General features: G+C 31.5%; 2 protein-coding genes across 3 annotated transcripts; one reads left to right on the top strand and one right to left on the bottom strand.

The window, feature by feature from the left end:
- The first annotated feature begins 943 nt into the window (after window positions 1-943).
- On the top strand, window positions 944-5,962 carry LOC113395061 (ubiquitin carboxyl-terminal hydrolase 7-like). Of its 2 annotated transcripts, none has more exons than XM_026632605.2 (11): window positions 944-1,009; window positions 1,131-1,207; window positions 1,383-1,702; window positions 1,774-1,937; window positions 2,009-2,268; window positions 2,372-2,546; window positions 2,817-3,009; window positions 3,197-3,350; window positions 4,149-4,282; window positions 5,456-5,552; window positions 5,750-5,962. In XM_026632605.2, exons 2-11 carry the CDS (start codon window positions 1,151-1,153, stop codon window positions 5,780-5,782), a joined length of 1,587 nt encoding a protein of 528 aa, XP_026488390.2. In that variant the 5' UTR covers window positions 944-1,009; window positions 1,131-1,150; the 3' UTR covers window positions 5,783-5,962. The 2 variants fall into 2 exon arrangements, with proteins under 2 accessions (XP_026488390.2, XP_064071890.1); XM_064215820.1 differs by having other exon boundaries at window positions 5,643-5,795.
- Window positions 5,963-7,315: 1,353 nt separating this feature from the next.
- On the bottom strand, window positions 7,316-10,348 carry LOC113395113 (kunitz-type serine protease inhibitor A-like). Its single transcript, XM_026632674.2, has 5 exons — window positions 10,053-10,348; window positions 9,113-9,191; window positions 7,879-7,988; window positions 7,657-7,747; window positions 7,316-7,439 (listed from the first exon to the last, which is right to left on the bottom strand). Exons 1-5 carry the CDS (start codon window positions 10,273-10,275, stop codon window positions 7,316-7,318), a joined length of 627 nt encoding a protein of 208 aa, XP_026488459.2. The 5' UTR covers window positions 10,276-10,348.
- Window positions 10,349-13,530: the final 3,182 nt, after the last annotated feature.

The following is a 13,530-nucleotide window of genomic DNA, read 5'->3' as shown; positions in this document are numbered from 1 at the left end:
GTGTGAATATGTCCTTTGTTCTGTAAGCCATGATTATTATTACGTTCAGCTACATTTTAAACATATAGACGTCTGAACAATGACTGACTCTGTTTATTGAATTACATTTTATTTATTAATTAATCAAGGTATTTTTTTTTTATTTGTTATCTGTGAAAGCGTATTAATTGACTTTTCATTACATTAATGATGAACAAACAATGCTTTTAATGAAATATAATTAAGTATTGTTAAAATTTCAATAGATTAACATTTCAATTATGCTTATTTAATTTAATATAAATTAATATTTCAATATTCTTCCCTTTGTCTCATTAGAAAGTCTGATTACAATGACAGTCTTCGTAATTAATATGTTTGCATAATTTGTCATTAATAGGAGGCTATTTACAAATTTTAATTAAGGGTCCCAGCATCTGTCTGTCAATCTCCAAATACTGAATAATGTCTTCGCAAGATGACTCGGGATTTAATTAATACTGGTAAACGGAAAACGGCCGCTTAGTGCTTTTACACACTATCAATTTTCAGTGGATAAATAAAATTTTCTTTTGTGATCCTAGTTATAGTTTATTTACGAATATTGTAATAAAATTTAAAACGATATGTTGCTTATTTGTCTGATCGCAAGTGTGTATGGTAGTATTTTTTTAAGTAAGTCATGTGTCACATGAATCAATGTCCAATCATCCGAAATTAAATAAGATAAAATAACTACTCACTTATGCTTAGAGGATATCCTTTTTTAATACCACTTACTCAAGGTTTAGTATAGATATTTTTCTTTATGTTTTCAGTATATTTAATAGAACTGCACCATTTAATTGTATATTCAATGTTATTCAACCTCTTTGTGCCAAATTAAATAGTAATTTAAACAACTGCACCGTTTGAATGAGTTTAAAAAATGACACCAAATTCTTTCATGACATCTGTCATCGGCTTAAAATTTACAAAATTAATTTATATTTTTTGATAACAGTCATAATGTATTACAATTTAAAGTAAGGTAATATTTTTAATTTAATTTTTGTTTAATAAATTAGACATTTAGGTACTAATAATTTAAGAAAATATGTATTTTATTTTAAAAAAAGTGACGGTATTTAAATAACGTTTAATTCTCATAGTTTAACCACATTGCTGAAAAATGCTTGAAACCGGCAGCGCGGAAAATACAACAGCCGATACACTACAAGCCAACGCAGTGAGATTTTATTTTTAATTTTTAATATTTGTGACAAGCACACAGTTAAAAACTCATATCAATATCATACCATGAAATAAAAGTTACATAAACTTTTTAAAATAATAAATACGAAGCTAAATTGTACTCTTTCTTATTTTATATTTTATATATATTATCGTATTCAAATCTTTAGGAACTTACTAAAGACGATGAAGATAATTCCCGTCCGGACGCGACCTTTCGTTACACAGTCCAAAATATTAGCCAGCTTAGAGAACAAGTTTTATCTCCGCCGTGCTATGTGAGATGTTTACCGTGGAAAATTCTAGTTCTTATTCGAAATACAACAACTCCGGACCGACAACAACAAAAAGCGCTGGGGATTTTTTTGCAATGTAACGGAGATTGCGACTCTCCAGGATGGTCATGCTATGGACTAGGAGAATTAAAACTTTTGTCGCACAAGCCAGATGGTGAACATCTCTGCAGGAAGCTACATCATATGTATCACTGGTATGATTGGTACAGAATAATATTTTATTTGCCTTTATTTCCAGTAAACAATACTTTTTTTTATTTACTAGCAAAGAAGACGATTGGGGTTTTGCTCATTTTATATCATGGAAAAACTTAATAGATCCTGATAACGGATTTGTAAAAGATGATTCAATAGTAATCGAGGCTCATGTAGTTGCAGAAGCTCCACATGGAGTTTCATGGGACTCTAAGAAGCATACAGGATATATTGGTCAGAAATATAACTTGATAAGAATTTAATCTAATAAAAGATCTCAAATAAACTAGGCTTGATATTTACAGGACTGAAAAATCAAGGAGCAACCTGTTATATGAATTCTCTTTTGCAAACTCTTTTCTTCACAAATGTTCTACGGAAAGCCGTTTATAAAATACCTACCGTCGGTGATGATAGTTCTAGATCAGTTGCTTTTGCTCTTCAACGAGTTTTCTACGATCTACAATTTTCGGATAAGACAGTAGCTACAAAAAAACTTACGAAAAGTTTCGGCTGGGAAACGTTAGACTCTTTTATGCAGCATGATGTTCAAGAATTTCTTAGGGTAGAGGATTTTTTTTATTTTAGCAAATACTTATTCCAACAAAAATGTATGCAAATTCAAAGCATTTCATATAAATTTCTGACAATTTCGTATGTTGTTTAAGGTACTACTAGACAAACTAGAAAATAAAATGAAAGGTACTGTAGTTGAAGGAACGGTGCCTAAATTGTTTGAAGGAAAAATGACTTCATTTATAAAATGCAAGAATGTAAATTGCACAAGTACTCGCGTCGAAACATTTTACGATATCCAACTAAGCGTTAAGGGGAAAAATAATAGTCAGTTTTCCTCTTTTGTTTTACTTTACGCTAGATATTTTTTTTTAAATTAAGTAATTGGTCTTCTTTTTGTAAGTCTACAAAGACATTCTCTTAAGTTTCCTATAGTTAACTCAGCATTGCAAGTCAACTTAATGTTTTGCGAAATACATTTTTGTAACAAATAATTAAATATTTTTTTAACATAGAATGTACATTTTAAGTTAAGAATCTTCACAGAGAATATATTTTAACTGGTTTTCATTTACAAACTACGAAAAATACTTTTAGTTTATGAATCATTTAAAGACTACATTAGTACGGAATTGTTGGAGGGCGAGAACAAATATGATGCAGGAGAACATGGTCTGCAAGAAGCTGAGAAAGGTGTTCGGTTTGATGTATTCCCGCCTATTCTACATTTACACCTAATGCGTTTTCAGTACGATCCACAAAGTGACACCTCTGTTAAATTTAATGATAGGTAAAGAGTGACAGATTTTAATTAAGATTACAAATTTTTGAATAGATTAAGCAAGCCTGAATTTTTATAAAAAATGTTCTCTAAATTCTGTAAGCATTTTCCCTTTCAATATTTTTTTATCGAGTTGTCTAATCAAAAATGAATTTAAATATCAATATTCATGTAACTTTTGTTTTAATTTGATCAGATTTGAATTTTACGAGGAAGTAAATCTGGATCAGTATCTCCAGGAGACGCCTAAAATTCCCGCACATTATACGTTGCATGCGGTGCTCGTACATTCAGGAGATAATCACGGCGGACACTACGTTGTGTTTATTAATCCTAAAGGCGACGGAAAGGTAATATTAATTTGACAAACTGATGAAATAACTGAGATAAAAGTAATTTGATAATATACTTCGATGAAAGATAGACCCAAATCTATAATCATGAAAAATTTAAACGATTTTAAATCATACAATATCTCTTAGATCAAATTTAAAGGTCAATTTATAATATTATATGTAGGATTCCGATGATGAGCAATTCCGAAACTATGAGAAATAGCTAAATTGCTCTTCGAAGTTTTTGGTAAAAAAACGGATTCTGTATTATTATGCTATTCGATATTGTTGGTAATAGAAATCAGATTGTAGGAAGTAATGAGATATTGCAAACTTATTGAAGATGTTGAATTTTAATGTGATATTACAAATTTTGTTTTTTAATTTAATTAAAGTGTTCGATTCCTGGCTAGAAATATTGATTTTTTTTAAATCCAACGATGCAATTTTCATCAGAACTGAGAGTCCCTTCAATATTTTTTTTGCCATTCCTCATAATTGTGAATTTACTCACCCACGCCCATCTTAGAAATTCACGTGTTTATTGCAAATTAAATAGAACTCCTATGTTATGAAATGGTTCCTTAAATAATTCAGAAAAACTAAGACCTAATAAAGTATAAACGCTTTTATATAAGTAATTTTGAAGATATAGATTTTTTTTTTTTCAATAAGGTTAAGCATATAATTTAGTTACATTGATAATAATTGTATATTAGTAATATAGACTTGTAAATAATAAAAATTATTATAAATTCAAATAAAAATAATTGCTCTCGACAGTTGTTGAAGTACAAATGTTCATATTTCCAGTGGTGTAAGTTCGATGATGACGTTGTTTCACGCTGCAGCAAACAAGAGGCGATCGAGTACAACTTCGGAGGTAAAGAGGATGCGCCGTACCTTGCTCGACGTGCTACGAGTGCATATATGCTTATTTATATACAGTGAGTTATATTTTTAAAATTTTTGAAAAATCGTTTCTAAATTGTATTTATTTCAAATCTTGCAAACTATAAACGGGTTGTACCCTTGTATGCGGCTCAGACAAAAAACAAAACCTAGTCTGGAAACATATTCAAATTATTGGGCACTGTTAGGACAATCTAGTTAAAAAACTTCTTTTTTTTCAATATGGAGGAACATCTTTGCCTAACCGCATTATGTGTCAGTCAGCTATCGCTTATTTTTAAAAAATATTTAAAGAAACATTTCGATATTTGATACAATTTTACAACAAAGTACATTAATTACATCTTCGTAATTATAAATGAAACACTTAGTAATTATAAGCCGAAACAAAAAGGTGATGAAAAGTACTTTGTTGAACACTAATTGCTTGTTGCTATAGTTGACCTAACAACCTGTTCGCGACATGTTCATTATAACCATGTATTGCAAGCCGGGCAGGTTATCAATTCAAATATCGGCCCATGAATTGATACAGAAATAGACCAGCTATATGAGATATCGATTTGCGTTGTTTTAAAAACTAATCATAAATTTGTTTTGAGAGAAAATGTTTCTCTTCGGTCATCTATCTGCCATTATCTTGCAACGACTCTCCAAGTTGTACTGCTCCATCAATCTTGCAGCTTCAATTCCTTTTTAATGTAGATTTTAAAATTAATTTAAATAATTCTTTTAAAATAGCCATTCTTAGATCATTTTTACTAACTCTAAAAACATGTTTATTGCAAAGTACAAACCTACTTCACGGTTAAAAATTTCTCTTATACAATCTTTTGGGACATTTCGTATTTTTGGTTACTAAGTTTGGTATACATCTGGAATTTCTTATTCCGATCAAAATAGTCGAAAATCTTATGATTCCAATTTCAAATTCAGATCGTACAAATATTTTGACGACCTCCGTGGTCGAATAGTGTGTACACCGGTTTTCATGGGTACACCACTCCGGGGTCACGGGTTCGATTCCCGGCCGAGTCGATGAAGAAAAAGTTCATTAGTTTTCTATGTTGTCTTGGGTCTGGGCGATTGTGGTACCGTCGTTACTTCTGATTTTCCATAACACAAGTGCTTTAGCTACGTACATTGGGATCAGAGTAATGTGTGTGATGTTGTCCAATATATATTGTACCATATTTCCTTTTTTACAGAACGTCTCAACTTAAATATGTCTTACAAGACGTTACACAGAACGACATACCGAATGATCTTTGCGAGCGAATCACTGAAGAAATGCGATACGAGATGGTAAGGACATGTAAATATCCATTCTAGTGTTCCGATAGTTTTTTATTTTTATTTTGTTTAGTAAAAACAAAGAAATATTGCATATTTCAGGCGGCAGAAAAATAAAATGCAGAAAATTTAGGTCCGATACATCAGTAACTTCGGCCAAGTATTACGCGAAGATTTTTAGCGCTTTAAAACAGTTCTTCACTTTACAGGCCATAGCTGGCTCTAAATTTAAAGGAAGATAAGAATTATGGAGCAAAGGAGATCTAAAACAGTAAATTTGATTGCCTTTATTTCGAAAGTGCCGATGGCGATTGGTGTAAATTAACCGAGTGATTGATCTTGTTATATTTTACTTTGTATATTCTTGTAATTATTATTTATGTACGATTATTAATAAAATTATTTGCTACAGTTTTAATGTATGTTGTTTTGTCATTAAATATCTTCTCCCTCTCTCTATTAGATATGTATTCAGAATACACTGCAAATATATATCACCAGTTTTAACATCAATAAAAACTCTTATCGTAGATCTACAATTTGTGTGAATATTTATTTAAAAAAAACAGTTTTTATCCTTTGCCAATAAATCTCGCGGGAACACGCGATAAATTAGTCTCCAATTACTGACGCTGCAAAATGCTCGCTCCGGGCGACAGTAAAAAATCTGAGAGCAGCAACGACGCCGTAAAACCTCCAATCTCCATGTTGATGGCTTAAGCCAATCTGATAAAGACTAATACCTAGCTTAAACATTTTACAAAAGATTAGGTTAAAAACTTTTATACACATACAGTGTATCTAATATTTTTTACTACTCATTTGAATTTTTATCACGAATTATTTAAAGAGCCGTGTTCGTTAAATTTTAACGAGTAATGGGATAAGAAAGCTACGCTTTTCCAGTTAGATCGTATTATAGAACTAATTTCTTCTATTAAAAACTAAAAAAATCTAAATGGTAAGAGCTCAGCATGTCTTCGCTAATTAATCCAGCTCGACTATTAATTAGGGAAGTTTTTCTTCGTCACAACGTGGATTAAGGCCCGGTCTCCCAGTAATTGCTAGCCCGCCAACCGAGCTTAAATATTTTTATTTCTACTTGAAATAAAATATAGACAAGGATTTTTGCAGACCAAAATTTTAACTTTAGCAACGTATAACAATTACGATGATAACGATATTTATAATTTAAGAAAATCATTTTAAAGAATTTGCTTCAATTTACGTTCTAGTTTTGAGTTGGTTGAAAACTGATTATATATTTGACACGTGTACAACAAAAAATATTTCACATTGATGTAGCTTTTTTAGGCTAGGTATGGTATAGCGTGTAATGAAACTCATTTAAAAGGTAAACTTACCGTTGACACAAAAAATATAATGAAAATCGGATACAGAATTTACGCAGTTTAATTACATTCGATACAAGAAAAAAATTGCCTATTAGTCATTTTCTTCGTTTATAGGTCTATTTTCCGTTTACTAAAACTGCGGGTAACCACTTAACGAGCCAAACCTTGATAGATTACCTTGAGATTGAAGCTTGAATCAGCTTCGGCACATTTCGCCACAAGAATAAAAATGATCTGGACGTGATTTGATCTGCGTAAACTATCAATTTCGTATTGGTACAGTTTTATACAAATAAGGAATTATGTAAGTAATTTATCGTTATTTCTTTGGGGTTATAAATATTTCACACACGCACACACAATAACTGTAAAAAAATTATTATAACAAGTTTATTTTTATGTAATAGACTAATTATACTACTAAACTACTACAACAGAACATGCTCTCATGCATGAGAACATTGTGTCAAATTTATTTTGATTTCCACCACAGCCTCCATACATAAATTTCTTACAAGTTTTTTCATTGATGTCATAGTAATATCTGAAATTATATATTTTTTTGTATAAAAATAACATCCTGTAAGCTGCTCACAGTTGGGCCTCTCCTTTCGAGGAGAATGTTTGCTTTACTAAATACTAATAAACTTCGAGATAAATAAAGTTCAATTAATTCTAATAAATAATATTGATGGTTTTTTTTTATTTTAAGTCTTTAAAACTTATTATTATTAATCTAGTTTAAATAATTATTAACCTACTTAGGTATAAGAGCCAAGCAGTAACCTGTGTCAGGTTGTAGAAAACAAGCCGCTGGTTGCGTAGGATGCTTAACATTGACGTAAATAATTCCTAAAATATATAATAATAATAATCAATTATTTCAAAAATAGTTAATAATTATATGAAAAATGTTGCTAAAAGTAATTCATTTTAAAAAAGTTTATTATAATTTAATGTTTTCTAAGACTTCATATTTCTACCTTTACAATGCCTTTCACATTCCAAACGTGTTTCAAAATTATTTTTGTTACCATCGCAGCCAGTGTATATAAATGGCAAACACTGATCTAACTGTGCATCGTAATAAAATCTAAAAGTCATAATAAATATTAATAAACACCAGACGAAATATTCTAAATACTTATAATCCATACTATCCATACTTCCATACTAATATTATAAATGCGAAAGTAACTCTGTCTGTCTGTCTGTCTCGCTTTCACGCCAAAACTACTGGATCGATTTAAATGAAATTTGGTACACAAATAGTCTAGAGCCTGAGAAAAGACATAGGCTACTTTTTATTTGGAAAAAAGTGCTGTAAAGGGTTGAAAAGGGGGATAAAAGGTTATAATTTGTTGAAAGTATTGTCATTTTTAGAACGATAAGCATAAAACTTACATTTTAGGCTGTACACTTATTAACTAACATATCATAACACCCACTGAGGAGCGAATTTTGAAAATCTACTCCTAAAGGGGTGAAATAGGGGTTGAACGTTTGTTTGGAAGTCCGTAATTTTTTTAAGTTAGAAACACGAAACTTTATTTTTGGGATACCTATTAAAAATGTGAAGATACGTATTTAAGCATTTCTTGATATTTTACGCCTAAGGGGAAAAAGTAGGGGTTGACATTTCGTATAGAGGTCAGTCTGGAAGTCCGTCATTTTTGAAGTTAGAAGCATGCAATTTTTTTTTGTGCCACTGTTTAAAAATGAGTTGACGTGTATTTAAACGATTCTGGATATTTTACGCCTAAGGAGAGAAATAGAGTTTGACATTTCGTATACAGTTTAGCCTGGAAGCCTGACATTTTGAAGTTAGAAGCATGAAATTTTATTTTTGGGCTACCGATTAAAAATCAGTAGATACGTATTTAAGCGTTTCTTGCTATTTTAGGGCTAAAGGAAAAAGTAGGTGTTAACATTTCGTATTCAGGTTAGTCTGGAAGTCTGTCATTTTGAAGTTAGAAGCTCGAAATTGATTCCCATTTAAGCGTTTCTAGATATTCTACCCTAAGAAGAGGTATTACATTAACGTAATATTTTAAGTTAATTTGTAAATATATTCATATTTTACGCGGGCAAAGCCGCGGGTAACAGCTAGTATTTTATATTTTGAAATTGATACCTTCGTGTGAAACAATAATTAAAACACAATAATATAGTAATATTATAATACGTGAATTAGTTGTTATTTTACATGAAACGTACCTATTTAGCGACTTTTTACAATATCCTCTTATCGGTTGGAGATGACACCAGTGATCCCAGTTCCATATATACGAATATCCTAAAATTGTAGTCCGTTTAAATTTACATCGTCGTGTATGCTCCCTTTTAATGTATCGTTAATGGCAATTATCGACTGTCTCTAAATTATTTGATTAAATGCTGTTTGTTCACTTAATGTATTATAACACTAATAAAAATTCACTAATAAAAGTATTTAAAACACACGACATTATCAACGATCTTAATACTATTTTATTTAAGAATGGTGATTGTTGAACTCGTACTGATTTGTTATTAAAACATATGATCCCCTTCGTCTCTCTGATCTGATTGTAGAGTTAAATAATTAAGTTTTTCGTATACCAATCGAAACAATATTTGGAATTGATTTTTTTTTCTAAAATCTTTTAAATTTATGCATTGCATTTTTTATAACGCATATAACTTTAACTTCATAACCGCTCCACCTATTGTAGGCTTTGCAAATAAATATAGAAATAAGAATAGTTATTATTATTAACCTATTATAGATAGATAATCAACCAATAAAAGTTATTTGATTTTTTCTTTCTGGCAATTTTTAATCGCAGCTCATAATCTGGAAGTCAGCAGTGTTAATACTCCCGTACCTTGAAAGCATACAAAGCTGTTGTTTCTACGCTTAAACTCGGTCGTGTCGGATTTTCCCTCCTGTGAGATTTTGAGAGTATTCAAAAAAAAAGTACACCTGTATTGGCGTACTCTAGTGTAGTTTAGTGTAGTGTGTATGTCTATAAAAACATACGTATATATAATATTTCCCGCACAGTTGGCTAGTCTATCTTGAGAAAAGCCGAAACTCTTTAGGAAGTCATCGCCATGCCAACCCCGTCCAGTTCTATAATTTTATACGGTTTTATAATATGATGTTATTACTTACTTTTGTTATGTTTTTTGCGCCTTGTATCCACAAGACGAACTAAATCTAACAATGTGGCAGCCCCTTCATAATGATATATTTCAACATTTATTCTTTTATACAATGTCGTGGGCTTTGGGGAAATAGTCTTCTGCAATTTCGCAGTTGTTAATGTTACTTCCGAAGAATCATGACCGTTTGCAATTTTATATAATATCGATATTAACACACATAGAAAACGCATCTTAAATGAACTTGAATGAATATGAAGCACGTATATCGCGATAAAATTTATGTTTCATAAAATACTGAACACACTTTTCATTACAGTTTTTATCGACTATACAAATAAACTCTACATTGAAAAATGTTTTATTGCTAGGATTCCGTAACGAAGTTAATGTTTCTGTATATACTGCATATTGCGTTTGTTTTTCGTCTGCAGTGAGTGAATCTTAACCGATGATTGAGGATTCTCACACCTATTCAAGCAATACTGAATTTTCGTATACTAAATTTGTGTTTATAGTTCGTCGTGCTCGGCACTGAAGGTAAAAATTCCTACATCCCGTATTGTTGTAATGACCTTGGCTGTAACGTCTACCACATACAATATACTTTTTAACAGTGGAAACTTTCAGAAAGCTTCGGGCTCCAGGAGTGGGTGCACTTTATAGGGGATTCCTCTCGCTAGTGCGTAAAGTAGCAGGAGGCCACCCCAATGTTTACCACCATCCCATTTAAAAAGTTGTTGACCGTTCTGGAAATTCATCATCCGGACCCAATCCTGAGAATCAGGACATTCTTAAAACGCATTCTGATCTGATCACATCACGAACTGAATTAGCATGTAAAACATACATAAGTGAATTTGGCAGATCAGTGTCCAGCAGATCAAAATGAAATGTGAGTTCTGTTTAAGTGCTGCACATATATATAGTACCTGATAGATTTTAGAAATTCAAACATTTTTCCTTTAAAAAAAACAATTGACGAAATGATCTGCCTATTTCCCGAAGCAGGTTGCCGTTTAAGAAATGGTAATTTTTTTACGGCGCCAATGTCTGACATCGGTGATGACCACTTACTCCATCACCATTGCACCATCAGGAGACTATTTACACAACATTAACAGCGTAAACGGGTTGTTGGATACATATGTGGCAAAATTTCGTTGAAACCAGACACATGCAAGTTTCCTCACGATCTTTTCCTTCACCACCGAGCACGAGATGAATCACATGAGAATTCAGTGGTGCTTGCCTGGGTTTGAACCCGCAATCATCGGTTAAAATGTACTCGTTCTACACACATGGCCATCTCGGCTCTCTAGAGACCATTTGCCAGGCCGCAAAAAAAAACAAGTACAAGTGGCTCATAAGTAAATTCCATCGATGTACAAATATATACTACGCACGATATGTTAGTGATTAGATCTTTAAACTCAAACTTAAACTCGTGTAGTTGAAGAATTAGATTATATTAACACTGTCAATTCTTCTATAATAATAAAGTTTAGGGATTGAATTAGTTAAATGAAAACACCGATACTAATAATAGCGATTTTTTAATTTCTCATCTTTATTACAAGTCAACGTACATTTGTCGTAAGATTGAAAATTATTTCGATTCCCAAAACATCCACCATATATAAATTTTTTGCAAGTTTTTGTTTTTCTGTCATAGTAGAACCTAGTAACAGACAATATTTTAATTATTTTTACATATATAAATCTACCGATTTTTTTGTATGTATCTGAGGGATCCTTGGAAAATTTATGTTTCAATACATGTTTAAGTATAATTCTCATGTCCAAACTATTTTAGTTCATGTAAATGCTTGTCGTTTTTAATTGCAAACATCGTCTCAGGAATACAAATAATTAAATTTATTGTTTTTAATTCTATTACCTATATATAATTTTTTTGCTTACCTAGGTATCATTGCTTTGCACAATCCTTTTTCATAATTGAGATAACAGAATAACGGTCGTCTCCATCTCATTCTTGTCCGAAGAAAAGCTAAATATCATTAAAAGTAAGGATTATCATTTTAAACGATTTTTTTTTTAGTATATAGAACTAGTTGTGATATGATAAAGAGACCTGACCTATTCATTCTCAGTGAAGGATGGCCAAGTACGCAGGACAAGGCCGTTAAGGCCGCGGATCCCGAGGTGCAGTGATCGATCCCCAGATCAAGACGATTGAAATATTAGTGGGTTTTTCGTCCGACGAACTTCTAGTGACAGCCCGTTATCTTAGTGTGGACACTCCCGTACCTCGAAAGCTTTCGATCCTGGTCCTGGTGTCTTTTCGGTCGTGTCGGATTTGGCGTCGCATCGGATTATAAGTGTGAGATAAAAGAAAATGCACATTGATTGCACTGTAATGTGTGCGTAGTTAGCTTGGCTCCCTTCAGATGTAATATCGCGGCCGGAATTGGTCACGAACACATCATCTTAAGTGTGCGTAAACACAAGTTTCTCGTCCCTCTAAGTATATATACATCCCCTATTACCCGATGGGGCATGGACTGTTTCACGTGTTTTCTGAGGCATGGTAGAAAAACCCAGATTGATAAATAGAAAATTGTGACAAAAGAATTCATTAATATAATTGATCTGAAATCTGCATTCTGATAACCTAACATAACGAAGCAAAATGATAATAGACGATTATATAAATAAAATATATTAAACATTTTGATTCTAAGTTATGCAGATAGATTTATTTTCTTCTCATATGGCCTAATGTAAGCAAAAAATTATAATTAATATTAAAACGGTATTTCTTATGGATTTAATAAAATTTTAATCTTACCTTCCTCGAGACTAACTCTGTTTCCATTTTCAATGTAAGGCGTCCTATTCATTTTAAGGCTTAAATCAGTATTATTGTGACTTAGCACAGATAAACCAAAACTTATTAGTATCAGGGTACATTGAATTGCTTTTAAATTAATTCCCATATTTTTTAAACCAAGGAAACTCGAAATTCAAATATCAGCCAACCGGAAGGAACCAACCAATACGTAGGAAACTCGAAATATTAATCGAATGGAAGCCGAAATATTTGTGTTTTTATATACTGGTACATATCGATAATTTATTATTGAGTGGAAAATTCAAATGAGTTACGACATTCTTAATATTTATTACACTTCCTTCGTAATTAAAACATGTTATGTATCTTAACACGTTTTTGCGGAGCTACTAATCAAACCAATATTACTGTTGTCATTTAAAATGTTGAAAGAGGACTTACGGTGATAAGCAATTTTGATGCGAGTATACATTAAATGTTACAATAATCATCAAACAATATTGCATATCACTTTGTGTTTTACAGTACAAATATTAAAATATTTTAAGAAAATGTGTTAATTTTCGCAATATGTATCTTAATGGACGAAGAATTTAAAATTCGAATCCAAATTGACAATTTGTCTATACAATTTCGGCAATATATACGCTATTTAAAATTAGATGTATAAAAG

This window comes from Vanessa tameamea, chromosome 9 (assembly GCF_037043105.1).
Source record: "Vanessa tameamea isolate UH-Manoa-2023 chromosome 9, ilVanTame1 primary haplotype, whole genome shotgun sequence".
Taxonomy (NCBI): Eukaryota; Metazoa; Arthropoda; class Insecta; order Lepidoptera; family Nymphalidae; genus Vanessa; species Vanessa tameamea.
This window is presented reverse-complemented; position numbering and strand designations above follow the sequence as displayed.